We start from the raw sequence: 15,009 nt of genomic DNA on the forward strand, positions 1-15,009 counted from the left end.
GTATTTCATGAAAGACCACAGAGTAAGGAACATCGGCAAATATTTACTATATGTCTGTTTTAAAATTAGTACTGTGCCACGTATTGGGATACAAAGAATTAGAAAACTATGGTCACAGCCTTTAAAAGTTTAAAATATATGCAACCAGGAAGTTATATAAAATCCAACTGGGAAAAGTTCATTAGAGCATAAAACAGCATTAGAATGGGGCACCCAGGAGTGCCTGGGTGGCTCAGTCTGTTAAGCATCTGACTTTAGCTCAGGTCATGATCTTGCAGTTCGTAAGTTCGAGCCCCATGTCAGGCTCTGTGCGGACAGCTCAGAGCGTGGAGCCTGAGTCAGATTCTCTGCCTCCCTCCGTCTCTGCTCCTCCCCCACTTACAATCTGTCTCCCTCTCTCTCAAAATAAATAAATATTAAAAAAAATTAAAAAAACAAAAAAGAACGGGGCACCTGGGTGGCTTAGTCGGTTAAGCACCTGACTCTTGATTTTGGCTCAGGTCATCATCTCCTGGTCTGTGAGTTCAAGCCCTGCGTGGGGCTCTGTGCTCACAGCGTGGACCCTGCTTGGGATTCTGTTTCTCCTTCTCTGTCTGCCTCTCCCCTGCTCATGCTCTCTCTCTCCCTCTCAAAAATAATAAACATTAAAAAACAGCAGCATTAGAATGCTAGCAAAAATATGTTGTTATGCAAAAGATAATACAGAATGAGAAAATGATCGAATTTCCAAAACAGGAAAAGCCAATGAAGACCAGGAAGTCTTCAAAAAGAGGGGTGGTGCTAACTGTGACACAGCTGGAGAAATAACATCTATGAGATGATTTTGGTGATTAAGACACAAGTTTATGAAGGCCTGGACTAGGATAATAGCACAGGCAGCAAATTTAAAGGCATGGATCTGAGATTCATTTTGAAGACAGCGTCAGCTAGTCTCATGACTAACTGGATTGAGGGACAGAGAGAACGTGGCAACTTCCACCTACATACTAGGCTTGAGATGGCTGAAGCTCCAGCTTGAAGACTAGGCTGAGTCTGGCTAACCACTGATAACTACAAGTGGCCTGAGGTGGAGACTGGTAGTGCCCAGCACTGGGCCACCAAGGAAGAGAAAAATGTGTTATTATGCAAAAGATCCAACAGCTAAGACTGGTACTCAGAAAGATGCCAGTGCCTCCAGCAACAGCACACGTACCAAAAAGAGCTGAAAGAAATGATTTCTTAGGGCCAGAAAGATATTGGTGCAATTGATCAGGACACAAGGATCACCTAGAGGAGTCAGTTTGGGAATGAAAGTTGACGAACAAGCTAGTTATACAGAAGCTGAGGTTCAGGTAAGGGGTGGGGGGGAAGCATCCACAGCCTTATGAGCTGCTGAACGTGAAGAACTCTTATCATCAAAAAAGGAGAGTCGAAACCAATGAGAACAAATGAATTTCTTTTCCCCTTGGGAAAAAACAAAATTACAGCTTAGAGGAGAGATGGTGAAAAAGATGCAGAAGTCAAGAAAGGGGAGTTTGAAGGAATGGCCTGAACAGAATCAGAGGAAATAGAGTGGTTGAGGAGATCTTTCATGTATAAAGCTTTTAAGACAGAAAAATAAAGCTTTCAGAGTACATGTGCTCAACCAAATGGACAGAACAGTCCCAAACATGAAGAATTACACCTGGCTTTATGTTATAAATTGAAGGATAATGTAGAAAGAACAAGCCACATGACATAATCCTACCATAAAAGCATTAAAGCATGACTCAGAGATTTAACCCACAGAAAGTTATTAATAGGTCCTCCCTGTTTGCAAAATAGTACAAACATGACATGCCACTCAAAACAAAAAGACCTTTATTCTCCCTCTCTACCTTGCTTTTTTAAAAACATGGATTAAAACAAAAGTCTTTAATGATTTCAATGTCAATTTCAATCCACATCTAACAGTGAATAATGAGGCTAAATGACCAATCATTTTAAACTTTGCTTTGTTGGAACTTATGGAATGTATTCCATTTCTTTTCTTTTCTTTTTTTTTTTTAACTTGAAAAGCTTTAAAGTTTGAAAGCTTGGTAACAGTTGGTGCTACCACATTCCAGAGATCTGTTATTAAGTGACAGCCCCTCACCCCTTCTTTTTTAACATTCTACTGTCATTATAGTTTTTGCAAAGCACAGTTTAAAGGTGGTTGCTCAGGTGTGCCCTTTGATTTTTAGCACTTAAGATTTTTAAAAAATCCTTATATATTGTAAGGCATAATTTAAGTTCGATGCTAGGTTTTAGAGGACTCTTTTACAAACGTATGTATGTGTGCGCACATGTATGTTTACGGGTAGATTTATGAAGGCTGAAGAGAGTCTCTCGAGATTTAGTTGCTGCTATGATGGCTTAAATGGAAAAAATTAGGCAAAAAGTCACTGTTTACAATCTAGAAAGAAAATGCAATTAATGCCAATAAAAAATAAAAGGACTGATATATTTCATTAAATATAGGACTGATATACTTCATTAAAATTATGATTTTCAACAACAAAAAGATCAGAATTAAGGAAGCCATGATATTTATCGAACACGGAAGGGATAAGAAGAAAAACTATGTATGTTACGTGCTACCTCACCAAAAAAGTCAAGTTGTAGTAACAGGATAATACAATCATCTGAAAATGACTTTCACCCATATCATATAATCTAAGGAGCATGATGGGTCAGACTCTTAGCAAATACCTTTTCCCGCCTATCCCTGTATCATTGTTCTACAGTCTCTCCCTCTTCTATCTTCCGGGATAGCGCCTCTACATCCTCTAGTGGGAATCTCCAGTGGCACGTGACACCCTTTCAATACCACCTCCTGTTATAATTGCTGTGGGTTTATCCCCCGTCCCCCTACACTACAACTAGCCCTGGAATGTTGGGTCTTAATCTCTCCTTGTCTTTTGAACACAGTCCCTGGCAAATAAGGTTTTTGAATTTATAAATTAATGAGTCGTGTTCTGTCCTGTGGATATGAATTAAAATTGGGTCTACATCTTAAGAAAAAATTGAGGGGCGCCTGGGTGGCTCAGTCGGTTGGGCGTCTGACTTCCGCTCAGGTCACGATCTCGCGGTCCGTGAGTTTGATCCCTGCATCGGGCTCTGGGCTGACAGCTCAGAGCCTGGAGCCTGTTTCGGATTCTGTGTCTCACTCTCTCTGATCCTCCCCTGCTCATGCTCTGTCTCTCTCTGTCTCAAAAATAAAGAAATGTTAAAAAAAAAAAATTAAAAAAAAAAAAATTGAGCCACTCAATATACAAAGCTAGGCAACTTGCAGAGTGTGCAGCCCAAAGCTATATATCTTACAACTTTATAGAATAAGAAGTGAAATCATTTTTGTTTGGCCAGCATGTTCATGCTTTCCACAAAAAAACTAATAGTGCTTGGCTCTGAAACACACACTCAAACAGAAAGATATGAGTTAATGTGTAAAAGCTACTTTGCAATGGGATTTAAATCGTTAACAGAGTAGTCTCCTGACACTATGGAGCTACTTCTCACACACAAAGAAATCCACATTGCAAGTCTAAGGAGAGATTTGATAGGGTGAGACCTGACCCAGCTGGAGCAGGCAGAGACGGGAGAGGGTTCAAGTGCTAACCCTTGGATGGATCCAAACACAGAGTGCAATACCAGCCATCCCAGAGCAGTGGGCAGTTTCTTCTTTTTGCTTATCTGGAGTCTCTTTCTGCTTCACTGGCTCTATTTCCTCTATTCTGATCCACTTGTCAAGCCGACCTAAATCAGGGAGCGGTGGGCATCGCTCGCAGGAGCAAGATATCCAGGCTGCAGAGTGCTTCTGGGAAAGCACGAGCCTGATGGCCACACATGGCCCTGCCCTCCAGGAACCCACCAGCCTGCAGGAAGCCTATCAGGGACAGGGCACTTCAAGCCTGGGTGGAAAGTTGAGGCACAGAAAAGCAGCAGAGCTCGTTCCCTCCCACCACATTGCTGAAATCTGTGTTGAAAAGACCTTGGCAGGAAAACAACTGACCTCGCATGACCATTATGGCAAGGGAGAGAAAGAATTAAATAATGTCAACAAACTTGAAAATCAGCTTGCAGTGAATCTCCCAAATTTGGGTTTGTGAATAAGAACGATGGAAAAGATGGGGGACAGGTGCCGGGTTCTTCTCCAACTGAAACATGAACTCTTACAAAATGCAGTGGAAATCTAGAAAAGTTATGGGTCATCTCCTGGAAACACGGTGGCAACCTCAGTTCTAGTTTTAAATTAGAGACATTCTGGAAACACTGAGATGCACTGACAGGCATTTCATCTTTCCAAGGGATGTAGAGAGTATCCTGTTTTAGCAGTTTTGCATAAATGGGCATCAAAGTAAAGGGGGAGTGGGCACTGGCATCCTTGCTCAAAGTTCTGGGAGACAATAGTGCTTTATCTTGGCTTCCTGGTAAGGCAGTCGTCAGGATGCAGCTCTCTGGGTGATTACGTGGCAGCACCATAGCTGCTAACCTTTCACAACCTTAGGTAACAAGCGAAAAATCAGACAGCTCAGCAGGAGGCTTTGCCTTTTTCCTGGCAGTGTGCTGGTAGCCTCTGTCTATAGATTCAACAGCAGCAGTTTTTTCACACGGAAAGCAGGAAGTGCCCTGGCAGTGCATGTGCTCGTGACTGCTCACATAAAAAAGAACCAGCTTACTGTCCTTGGTTTGCTTTTTTTTACGCTGTAAAATGTAAGCTGAGCCCTCACGCCTCTTATAATTACATTCTCTCAGGTGCCACATGAAACGGTGATTATGAGAAACAAAGTGAAAACGACCTCAATCCTGGGCTGGCCTTTACTGCTGCTTACAATTTAGCCCGATGTTTCCATCACATACTAAGTTGTGCTTCACATCCCTCTGTACAACTCGTAAAGACACGCATGGTTGTTACAGTGATGGCCACTGGCTCAACGGGAAGCGTCCCTTAGCCCGGAGGTGAAAAGCAACAGCTGCACAGCGGCGTCCCTGCAGGACCAGACGGGGGCTGGGGGATGGATACCTAGCTGCTTCTCCCGTTCCTCGCGCCGCTCCCGGGCCAGCCGCTGCCGGTCGTCAACCCGCAGCACGGGAGGAGGGTCTGAAAAGGAGAGCAAACACGTTAGTAGAAGAGCAGATTTTCTGATGCTGCTAAATAGCTTTTGGTCCAGTAAATTCGATGGATAAAACATCACGACGTCTTAACAACAATTACCATAGATGGCTATAGTTCCGGTGATACACTTTATTATTACATCGTTTTTCTGAGAACTTCCAAGCATTGATATACTCCAAGATATACTCTCTTATGTAATGTCTTTTTCTTCTGTTCAAAGACATTACATAAGAGAATAGGATTACATATCCTAAGACTTCTCATCACAAGGAGGAAAAAAAAAACACCTTTTTTTCCCACCCCCATATCTACAGGAGATGATGGATGTTAACTGACCTGACTGGGGTGGGTGATCATTTCACAATATAGGTTAAGTCACATCATTATGCCACACACCTTCGATGTATGGGGTGGCGTATGTCAGTTCTACCTCCACAAAAATGGGGGAAAAGTTTTAAAAAGAAAAAAAAGACACACAGCCAAAAAACAAAAAACCCATTATGTAAAAACATGACATAACTGTAGCCTTTTGCCTGTTTCTATCCAACACTATATACGATGCTTTGTTGTTCTTAAGCTAGTGAACTTCTATCATTTTTATGCTTTAAGAAGGCTGCTCCTCAACAGCAAACAGAATCCTAAGTGAATTTCTACTGAATATAGTATTCAGTGATTACTGATAGATGTTCACCAGTTGGATGTAAGAAGCCCAGCTTTGAAGTCACACATGCAAGAGTTCACTTCCTGTTCTGTGTCTCACTCAATATGTAAATTTGGCTGAGATACCTACCTCTCTACGTCTCAAGTTATGTAGGACATGGGTTTCATGGATTTTTATTTATTACCTATAAAATGGAATAAAAATAGAACCTATCTGACATCACTGTAAGAATTCAATGAAATACTTGAAATGGTGTTAGTATGGTGCCTCGCCCACAAGCTTCAGTAAATTAATTCACTCGCTGAACACACGCTGAACATCAACTATGCACCAGGCACTGTTCTATGTGCTGAAAAGAAAGCAGTCAGGAAAACAAAAAGCAAAAAACAAAAATCTCTGCCCTCATGGGAACTGCATTCTACTCAGGGAAACTTGATAACAAGGATAAAAAAGAGATAGAGAATGAGGGGTGCCTGGGTGGCTCAGTCGGTTAAGTGTCTGACTTTGGCTCAGGTCATGATCTCATGGTCCGTGGGTTCGAGCCCTGCATCTGGCTCTGTGCTGACAGCTTGGAGCCTGGAGCCTGCTTCGGATTCTGTCTCCCTCTCTCTCTGTTCGTCCCCTGCTTGCACTGTCTCTCTTTCTTTCTCTCAAAATAAAGATTTAAAAAAATTAAAAGAAAAGAGATACAGAATGAAAACAAGGGAAAAATATATTGAATGTTGCATTGAGATAAATGTTAAGCAGACAACAAGAAAGGGGACTGTGATATGGCAGGAAGGGTATGTTTAAGCATTTTAGACAAGAGATCGTAACTTTCACATGTAGAGTCCTGATGGAAGGGACAGCTAGCTGTGCAGGTGTTCTAGGAGGTGGAAAGCAGGCACAAAGACCCTGTGGCCACAAGCACCTAATGTGTTTAAGAAATGGGGAGATCGAAGAGCCTGGAACGGAGCGAGATCAGAGAGCACTGGGGCCAGATACACAAGGGCCAAGGCACAGGGCTCGTTGGTCCTGGCAGGGACTCTGGATTGTACTTGGAGTGAGACGCTGCTGGGAGCTTCCCAGCAGAGACCTACACTAACAGGCTCACTTTGGTACTATATAAAAAAGCAAAGTTATAGTAACAATGCTGATGAGAATAATGACCTTAAAATCAGGTTTATTTTCTCCTCTCTTAAAATGACGTATTTTTTTAAGACCTCATGTTAAAAATAGAAACTTACTGGTGCAATACTGTAGACAGCATGGTAGCACTTCATCAACAAATTTAAAGGCTTTATATCCCAAAGGCTTCCTAAATGGCACAGAATTTGCACATTTAGGGGAAATAAAACCTGTACAAAGACCCCTTGGGAGCCTGCAGTGAGAATCATGAGCAAGACTAAGTGATGACATTTTATACCCTTGTTGTTTTAAAGTATGGTTTTTAAAAACTGGTAAAAGGACCCCTCAGTAGGTCCTACTTATTATTATAATGACTTATCAGATTTGCTTATTATTTATGAGATTTCAAACATTTTTTTATATAAGAAAATATTGCTCCTGGCCCCAAAAGGTTTACTTCTGAAGTTTGAAAATGGGCATGTGAACTCCTGCTCAGGCACTTTGTTAAGGGCCACACACAGGGGTGTTTTACTGTCATTTGTTTTTGGTGAAAAGAAGTGACAGCACGACAAATGGCATTTTGAAAAAAAGAGCTGTCTAAGCACAAGTCAAAGTGAAGTTAGATCTCTAATGATTAACTCACCACTTTAGTAATATTCCTTAAACAATGAGGTGTACCTGTTCATAAATATAACTGTAAAACTCAAAAATCAACTTTACTAAAAAAAGGCGTGTAAGCACATTACAGAAAGTCTATAGAAAAGAATTTAATTACTTTGAATTGCATTTATAATTCTGTCACAGGCAATCTATCGATATGAAGGATGTGATGTTGCTAGCTTACTTTCAAGTACATGCAAATTTCATGCAAAATTTTAAAAAAATTTTGAAAGAAGATTTTAATAACACCATATGGGACATGCACTTACCCTCATGTACCCTTTTATCCAAACCAATTCTGAGAGCCCCCAATCAATAACTGGTTATCAATATAACCCAATTATGAACTGTAATACTTGCCATTTAGATACATTTTTGGAAAACAGCAGTGTGAGAGGTGCTTTTTTTGTTTTTTTGTTTTTTTTTTTTGCAAGAGGTGGTTTCTATACTCTCATTTCATGTGAAGATTATGCTCCTCACACGTAACAAACTGCATCCTGCCTGATCACACAATTTATAAGAAACAAGGTTGTATACGGAGTTGCACAAATGTACCAGTTAATCCCTATAAATAAGGCCAATGCTTACAAGTGCAATGATTCCCACTGATCTTTGAGATCAGGGCTGAAGTGATAATCACTATTCAGTAGGGGATCAGATTTGAGGAAGTAAAGAAGTAGGGCATAGTGATTGTGATATGCTAGATGATTCTGGTTGGTTTAGGAACCTGGGATTAGCAAATGTGAAATTGTAGAAGGAAAAAGGCATTCAGTTTAAACTGTTTCCATCCTTTTGATTACATCAAGAGAGAGTCACTTTGGTGCTAGAATGCCAATAATACTTATGGCAGATTAAAGATGGCTATGAACGGGGGTGGGGAGGAACAGAGCCTTGTTGGTTTTGTTCACGGCTTATTCCCAATCCCAGGACTACACCTGGCAGAAAGGAGAACATTTAGTAAGTATCAAACGAATGAGCAAACAACCTTAGCTAATCTTCAGAGCCTTTAAACTTCCACAAACACGCACCAATAGGGGCAAACAAACAGCTATCTTGTATTTGAAAACAGACTTAAAAAAAATATAAATGCTAGCAGTTATAGTTTTAATAACCAAAACCGGATAAAAAATATCTTTAAAGATAGATTTCCAAAAAGGACAACATTTAATTGAATAATTCTAAGTAAATAGTGCATTTTCTGTGATTCTTTGTCTCCCTCTCATCTCCATCCTCCTATCACTTTTCCCGGGAACGAAATCAAGGTACAGAAAGTAAATGAATAGCATGAACTTTCTCACTGCTTCCTGATTGACCTAACATGGTCAGAAGGCAAAATGGTAAGAGCAACAGAGTGTCTGTGTGAGTCCGCTCGCAGCAAGGAGCACTCTGCATTCAACCTCCTGCCTGTGCGGACTCACGAGCGGGGTGGCCGCCCACACTGGGGCACTCTTACGTGTGACAGGGAGTGCTGTGGATACCCTGTCGTCGATGACATGTAGAAGCCTGGACCACAAACTAGAACTCAGTGACTCTCGCAGATGAAGAAAGTCAACTCGCTCTGACAAGGCTTTCTCAAGAGCTTTGACTTCCACCTGAACAACTACTGTTTACGCGGTAGATAACTTCATCAGGGCTTGCATTTTACAAAGCTCTTTCAGACACATTATTGTTTCATTCTTCACACTAGCTCCATGAGTTAGCAGAGCATGTGTTCATTCAACGACGAGTTCTTAGGCCTATTTTCCAAATGAGAAAGTGGAGGGAAACGTCTGTGAAAAGGAAGGCGGCACAGCAAAGTGTTGGAGCTAGTTCTTAAAGCCACATCTCTCACTCAGTCCGTGCCCTTGAGCACATCATGGCACCAGGAGAGTCATTACAATGGCAGGATGTAGCAGCCAGGAAAGGCCTGAAAGATTCCCAGGCCTGCATTCCTCTGTAAGGGAGATGATTTATAAACAGTAATGAAATTTTTAGTGGTTCTTTTAAAGACTTGTGGTGGAGGGTGATAAAGGGATAGGAATTAAGAGGAATTTTTAATGAACTTGAGTTTCTGCTTTTCTCAGGTATGTATAGTGCATTAAGAGACTACAATGTTCTCTTCTGATTAGGTCACACTCTGGATCGTTTGGAGGCAGCTGATGGAGTCCTGAAGAGCCAGCTCCCACTTTGTAGACATGGACAGATCCATGACTTTACAAATGGTCTCTTTTGGTCTGGGTCCAAGTATTCACAGCTGAGAATACCGGTCTTTTCTGGAGAACATGAGACATTGTGAGCTCACACTTATAAACCACAAGTGCCTTGGGGCGCCTGGGTGGCTCGGTCGGTTAAGTGTCCGACTTCGGCTCAGGTCATGATCTCACGGTCTGTGGGTTCGAGCCCCGCGTCGGGGTCTGTGCTGACAGCTCAGAGCCTGGAGCCTGTTTCAGATTCTGTGTCTCCCTCTCTCTGTGACCCTCCCCCGTTCATGCTCTGTCTCTCTCTGTCTCAAAAATAAATGTTAAAAAAAAAAAAATTAAAAAAAATAAAAATAAAAATGAGACCCGTTGACGAACCTCTGCTTATCTGTATATACAAGAAAGCAGATACAGGATGCTTAAAAGGTCTAATCTGAATGGTCAGAGGGGAGAGAGGGGGGGATGGGCAAAATGGGCAAGGGGAGTGGGAGATACAGGCTTCCAGTTACAGAAGAAGCAGCAGGGATAAAAGGGAATATAATCAATGATACTGTAACAGTGTTGTATGGTAACAGATGGTAGCGACACTTGTGAGGATAGCGTGACTAGTAGAGCTTTCCAATCACTATGTGATACACCTGAAACTAATGTAACACTGTGTGTCAACTATACTAAAGAAAAAAAAAGATAATATGAAATGAAATGTCTCCCTCATTTAACTTGACTTCAGCAATATAATTTTTTTTTAACGTTTATTTTTGAGGCAGAGAGAGACAGAGCATGAATGGGGGAGGGTCAGAGAGAGAGGGAGACACAGAATCTGAAGCAGGCTCAGGCTCTGAGCTGTCAGCACAGAGCCTGACGCGGGGCTCGAACTCACGGACTGCGAGATCATGACCTGAGCCGATGTTGGACGCTCAATCGACTGAGCCACCCAGGCGCCCCATTGACTTTAGCAATATAAATCAAATGGCTCTATAAAGAGATGGCCGTCTGAGGTGGGAAGATTTTTTTTTTGGCCTCTGTAGTCTCTAGGCACTCTACATCTCTTTCTTATCACACTGCAAATTCGGTGTTAGAATGACCTATTCATAGACTGGTTTACTCCATCACACTGTCAACCAGAGGGTATGGATTATGTTGTTTTTTTTTTTTTATTAAAAAATTTTTTTTAATGTTTATTCATTTTTGAGAGACAGAGCATGAGCGGGGAAGGGGCAGAGAGAGAGGGAGAGACAGAATCTGAAGCAGGCTCCAGGCTCTGAGCTGTCAGCACAGAGCCCGACGCGGGGCTCGAACTCACAAGCTGCGAGATCATGACCTGAGCTGAAGTCGGATGCTCAACCGACTGAGCCACCCAGGTGCCCCTATGTTTTTTTTTTAATAATAAATCCCTTAGTGCTTAGATAGTGCTAACACCAGATGAATAAACAAGGTATCAAGACATAAAAGCATAAACTCCACAGTAAAGAATGGTAGAAATTAGAAGTGATGGTTGGTGGGGAAAGCAAGGGGACAACAGCACCTACCATTCAGCTATGTTTAATTCCCACAGTAAAACAAACGAGGTTTTCATGCTAAAGGACTCGGCTTCTACAAGGATCCTCACCTGAGCACAAGAACACAAGTCTACCAGAATAAGGCCTGTGAGGACAGGGATCCTGTTTTGCTCACCCTGTGCCTCTCACGGTCCCGGGCACAGAACAACTAGTCAATAAGTAGTAGATGGTGGTTGAGTGGTTGGCGGATAAATGAATGGATGAAAAGGTAAACTGATGAAACGGTGAATCTCAGCCTGCTAATTAAAATTCCGTTGGACCTACATACACATTATTTCCCGTGAAGGGCTGCTCATGCAATACCTGCAACAGCACTTGATATTTGTCCTTCTTCTAAGTAACAAGCCAGATTCATCTGCTCTGTTAAGATCTTTTCCCACATGGACCCCACCCCCTACAACAAAACTAGGTACAATGGAAAATGTTTCCGTTGAGACTAGAAAGAGTTATTTCCATCTTGATTCTCACTGTTCTTGAGGGACTTCAGTCTTAGATGCTGCCTGAAGCAGGTTTCCGATGCCCTCATGGGTTGTGCCCTTGGGCCTGTGCCCTCCTCTTACTGTTTACCACCATACTGGACATAGGTCTCTCCCAAGGACCACACAATGACTGCTGGGTACCTGGAAGCAGCTTCATCGTCTATTCAACTCTTTATGTTTACAGACTCTTTGCTTCTTTGTATCACTGAATGGAACAGACCATGAATCACAGGTTATTAAATGAAATTACTGTGTAGGTGTACAATCATTGCAGGGAATAGGGAACAAAAAGATAATTCTAGACCAGCTTTGCTACGTGTGAAGATTGCCTTAAATGGTTTTTGAAAATGTCACAAAAAAGATATGCGATAACGTACCTGGGCACATAGATACAAAAAAAATTGTGTCATATGCATCATTTCAAAAGAGAATAGTAAAATGATTACCTCTTATACATTGTTTGGCAGTAAACAATGCACCCACACACATCATTCTCACCGACTGTCAAAACGATTCTGAGAGATAAGCAGGGCATGTATTTGAATCTCCATTTTAAATAGAAAAAAAATCGAGGCTTTAAGAGGTTCTCTGACTTAAACTCATACAGGCCAGTAGGAGTGGGTGTCTTTTGGTAGCAGAACAAGAACCAAGCTCCTAAATTCTAGCAATGCCTTAAGGCTTTAGGGACAACCTTTTTTTTCTACAGCAAACACGATGTATAGTACCTGGTTTATTTCCTGAGTAGTTGCTATTTTGTCCTGAAATAGCAGAGGGCCGGTTGGAGGCGGTTTTCTTATCATGCACTTTGTAGCCGTCAGGTGCTATACGAATGAGACAAAAGAGAAAAGACATATTTAGTTTCTTAAAATGTATTCAGAAACATTCACCTAGTCAACGTTTGCTGCTAACCTTTGTGTTGGGTACTAGGCTAGATTCAGGAAATAAAAAGACGAAGCCGTTACAACTGTTGCCCGTTCAGTGGTAACGACACATCCCCAAGTCAATGGCCACGGCTCAGGTTCAAGAGTCCATGAAATCATTTACCCTGGTAGTCCCAGTTTATACATAAAGCAACCATGTGGAGGCATGACTGCTATCCAAAGTCTCTGATCGTACTTCTTACAAAGTTCATGCATTAGGAACCCCCAAAATTCCAAGAACATATACGTCACCAAAAAGGAACCAGGAGATATAATTTACCAGGATTTTGAAAAAGCCTCTGACAAAACTTCCATCACAAAGATTATTAAACAGACTAAGGGAAAGGTATTCTAGGAAATGAAGAGGAGAAATACCAGGTAATTGCTTATATCAAGTACAGGATCCTATACTTTAAATATATTGCTCTTTTTTCTTTACCCATATTACTTTATTTAATGTATTTTCAGAGGATATTTAAAGGATGTCTGCTACTGCTTCAGATACAAATCATGCCAAAAACCAAGCCAGTGAGTGTCCCTGCCTCCTACTCTCTGCCTTAAAACCTGCACTGCCCCGTCTTCCCCACCAATTAGGGCAATTCCATCCTTCCACATGATCATACCCCAAACCCTGGACTCATCCTTGACTCCTCTCTTGCTATCACTCCCCACGTTCAATCTGTTTAGTAAGTTCTTTCGGCTCAACCTTACAAAACATCTTGCCACCTCTACTGCTAGCTTTATGGTCATTTCCTCCCTGTGTGGTTGCAATATCCTCTTACCCAGTCTCCCCGATCCTCCCACGGACCCCCGTTAGTCTATTCTCATCTCAGCAGCCAGAGTGATCCCATTAAAACACAAGTCACATCACTCTTCTGTTCAAAACTCTCCAACAGCTCCCACTCTGCTCAGGGTAAAACCCAAGGTCTCCACCACGGCCCAGAAGGTACTATATGGTCTGGCCTTTACCTTGTGCCACTTTCCCTCTTAATTACTCAGCTCTAGTGATACTCAGTTCATCGCAGACCTTTGAGCGGACTTGAAATGTTCTTGTCTCAAATAAGCAGGTGGATTTCTGGGTCTCTGCTCACATATGACATTAGAGTTCTACTGAATTGTTTATACTTTTTCAAAGTTTATTTATTTATTTTTGAGGGCGGGAGGGGCACACAGAGAGAGAATCCCAAGTAGGCTCTGTGCTGTCAGCGCAGAGCCTGACGTGAGGCTCGATCCCACTAACTGTGAGGTCATGACCTGAGCCAAAATCAAGAGCTGGATGCTTAACTGACTGAGCCACCCAGGCACCCCCCATTCTTGAATTGTTTTAAGTACCACCCCTACCACTCATCACCTCACACACCTAAGCCTGCTTTGTTTGCAGCCCTTGCCCCCTGACATATTACATGCTGGCTCCCTCTCCATGAGGCTGAGGAAATTGACACTATCTAGAAAACAAGAATTGTTTGCCCAAGAGTTTTTTAAACTGAAAGGGTGCTATAATAATTATGCTTCAAGAAGACTAAATTTAAAAACTATTCTCAAGGTGTATTAAAAACAAATCACTAAGAAAATAAATTCCCTAAATTTACCTTTGACATCTACATGGGGAATGCACCAAACATCTGTGGCTCTCTTTCAATTACATATAGTGTTAGCTGTGGAAAATCAAAGACTAAATAGTAAAATTATCTTATACAACTCTTTTAAAATAGCCCAGTTTTGATCTGTTTGCTTCAAATAACAGCTTAAAACACAAATATTGATCGACTGAAGTTTTATTTATGAAGCTTCCTTTGCTTTATTTGCAAGGAAAGGTCTGTAAAGATACAGTAAAAGCAAGCAGATAGCAAACAAAAAATTAAACAGCAAAAGGCCTCACTCAGTGGTTTCTGATAGGACTTTGCTACTAGAAATTTTACCAGGCAAGCTACCACTGGAAAAGAGCAACACTGTACATAGTTGACACATAGGCCCTGACACTGATCCAGAAGGGAAATCAGAAAGTAGGTTGGCTCCTTTAATGCTGCAACATATCCTCTCATCCCACTTGCCAAAAATTAGTTGCCAGTTATCACCATGTGGCAAGTGAAACCCATGCTGGTCAGTCTTGACCTCTAGTCTCACATCTTTAGAGATAGCCTCTAAAAATAAAAAAATAAAAAAAAAATGACTGTATTTGGAACCTTTGTTGCTTAGTGTGTATAGAACAATCTTTCTCCTTATTCTGCAAGTTAATCTTATTAAAATTGCTCATAAATAAGTTAGTTGTTAAGTAACATAACAGAAGGAAGCAGAATGCAACACATACTTGGGAGTCCTAGGATTATAATTTT

General features: G+C 41.5%; 1 protein-coding gene across 8 annotated transcripts in view; it reads right to left on the minus strand.

The window, feature by feature from the left end:
* Positions 1–15,009, minus strand: part of MAP7 (microtubule associated protein 7) — a 177,219-nt gene that overhangs the window by 51,120 nt on the left and 111,090 nt on the right. For all 8 annotated transcript variants that reach the window (XM_042939923.1, XM_042939922.1, XM_042939919.1 and 5 more), the window contains 2 exons: positions 12,482–12,577; positions 5,021–5,098 (listed from right to left, as the gene is read on the minus strand). In XM_042939923.1, coding sequence (XP_042795857.1) covers positions 5,021–5,098; positions 12,482–12,577 — 174 coding nt within the window. The remainder of the gene's footprint in view (positions 1–5,020; positions 5,099–12,481; positions 12,578–15,009) is intronic.

This window comes from Panthera leo, chromosome B2 (genome assembly GCF_018350215.1).
Source record: "Panthera leo isolate Ple1 chromosome B2, P.leo_Ple1_pat1.1, whole genome shotgun sequence".
Classification (NCBI taxonomy): Eukaryota; Metazoa; Chordata; class Mammalia; order Carnivora; family Felidae; genus Panthera; species Panthera leo.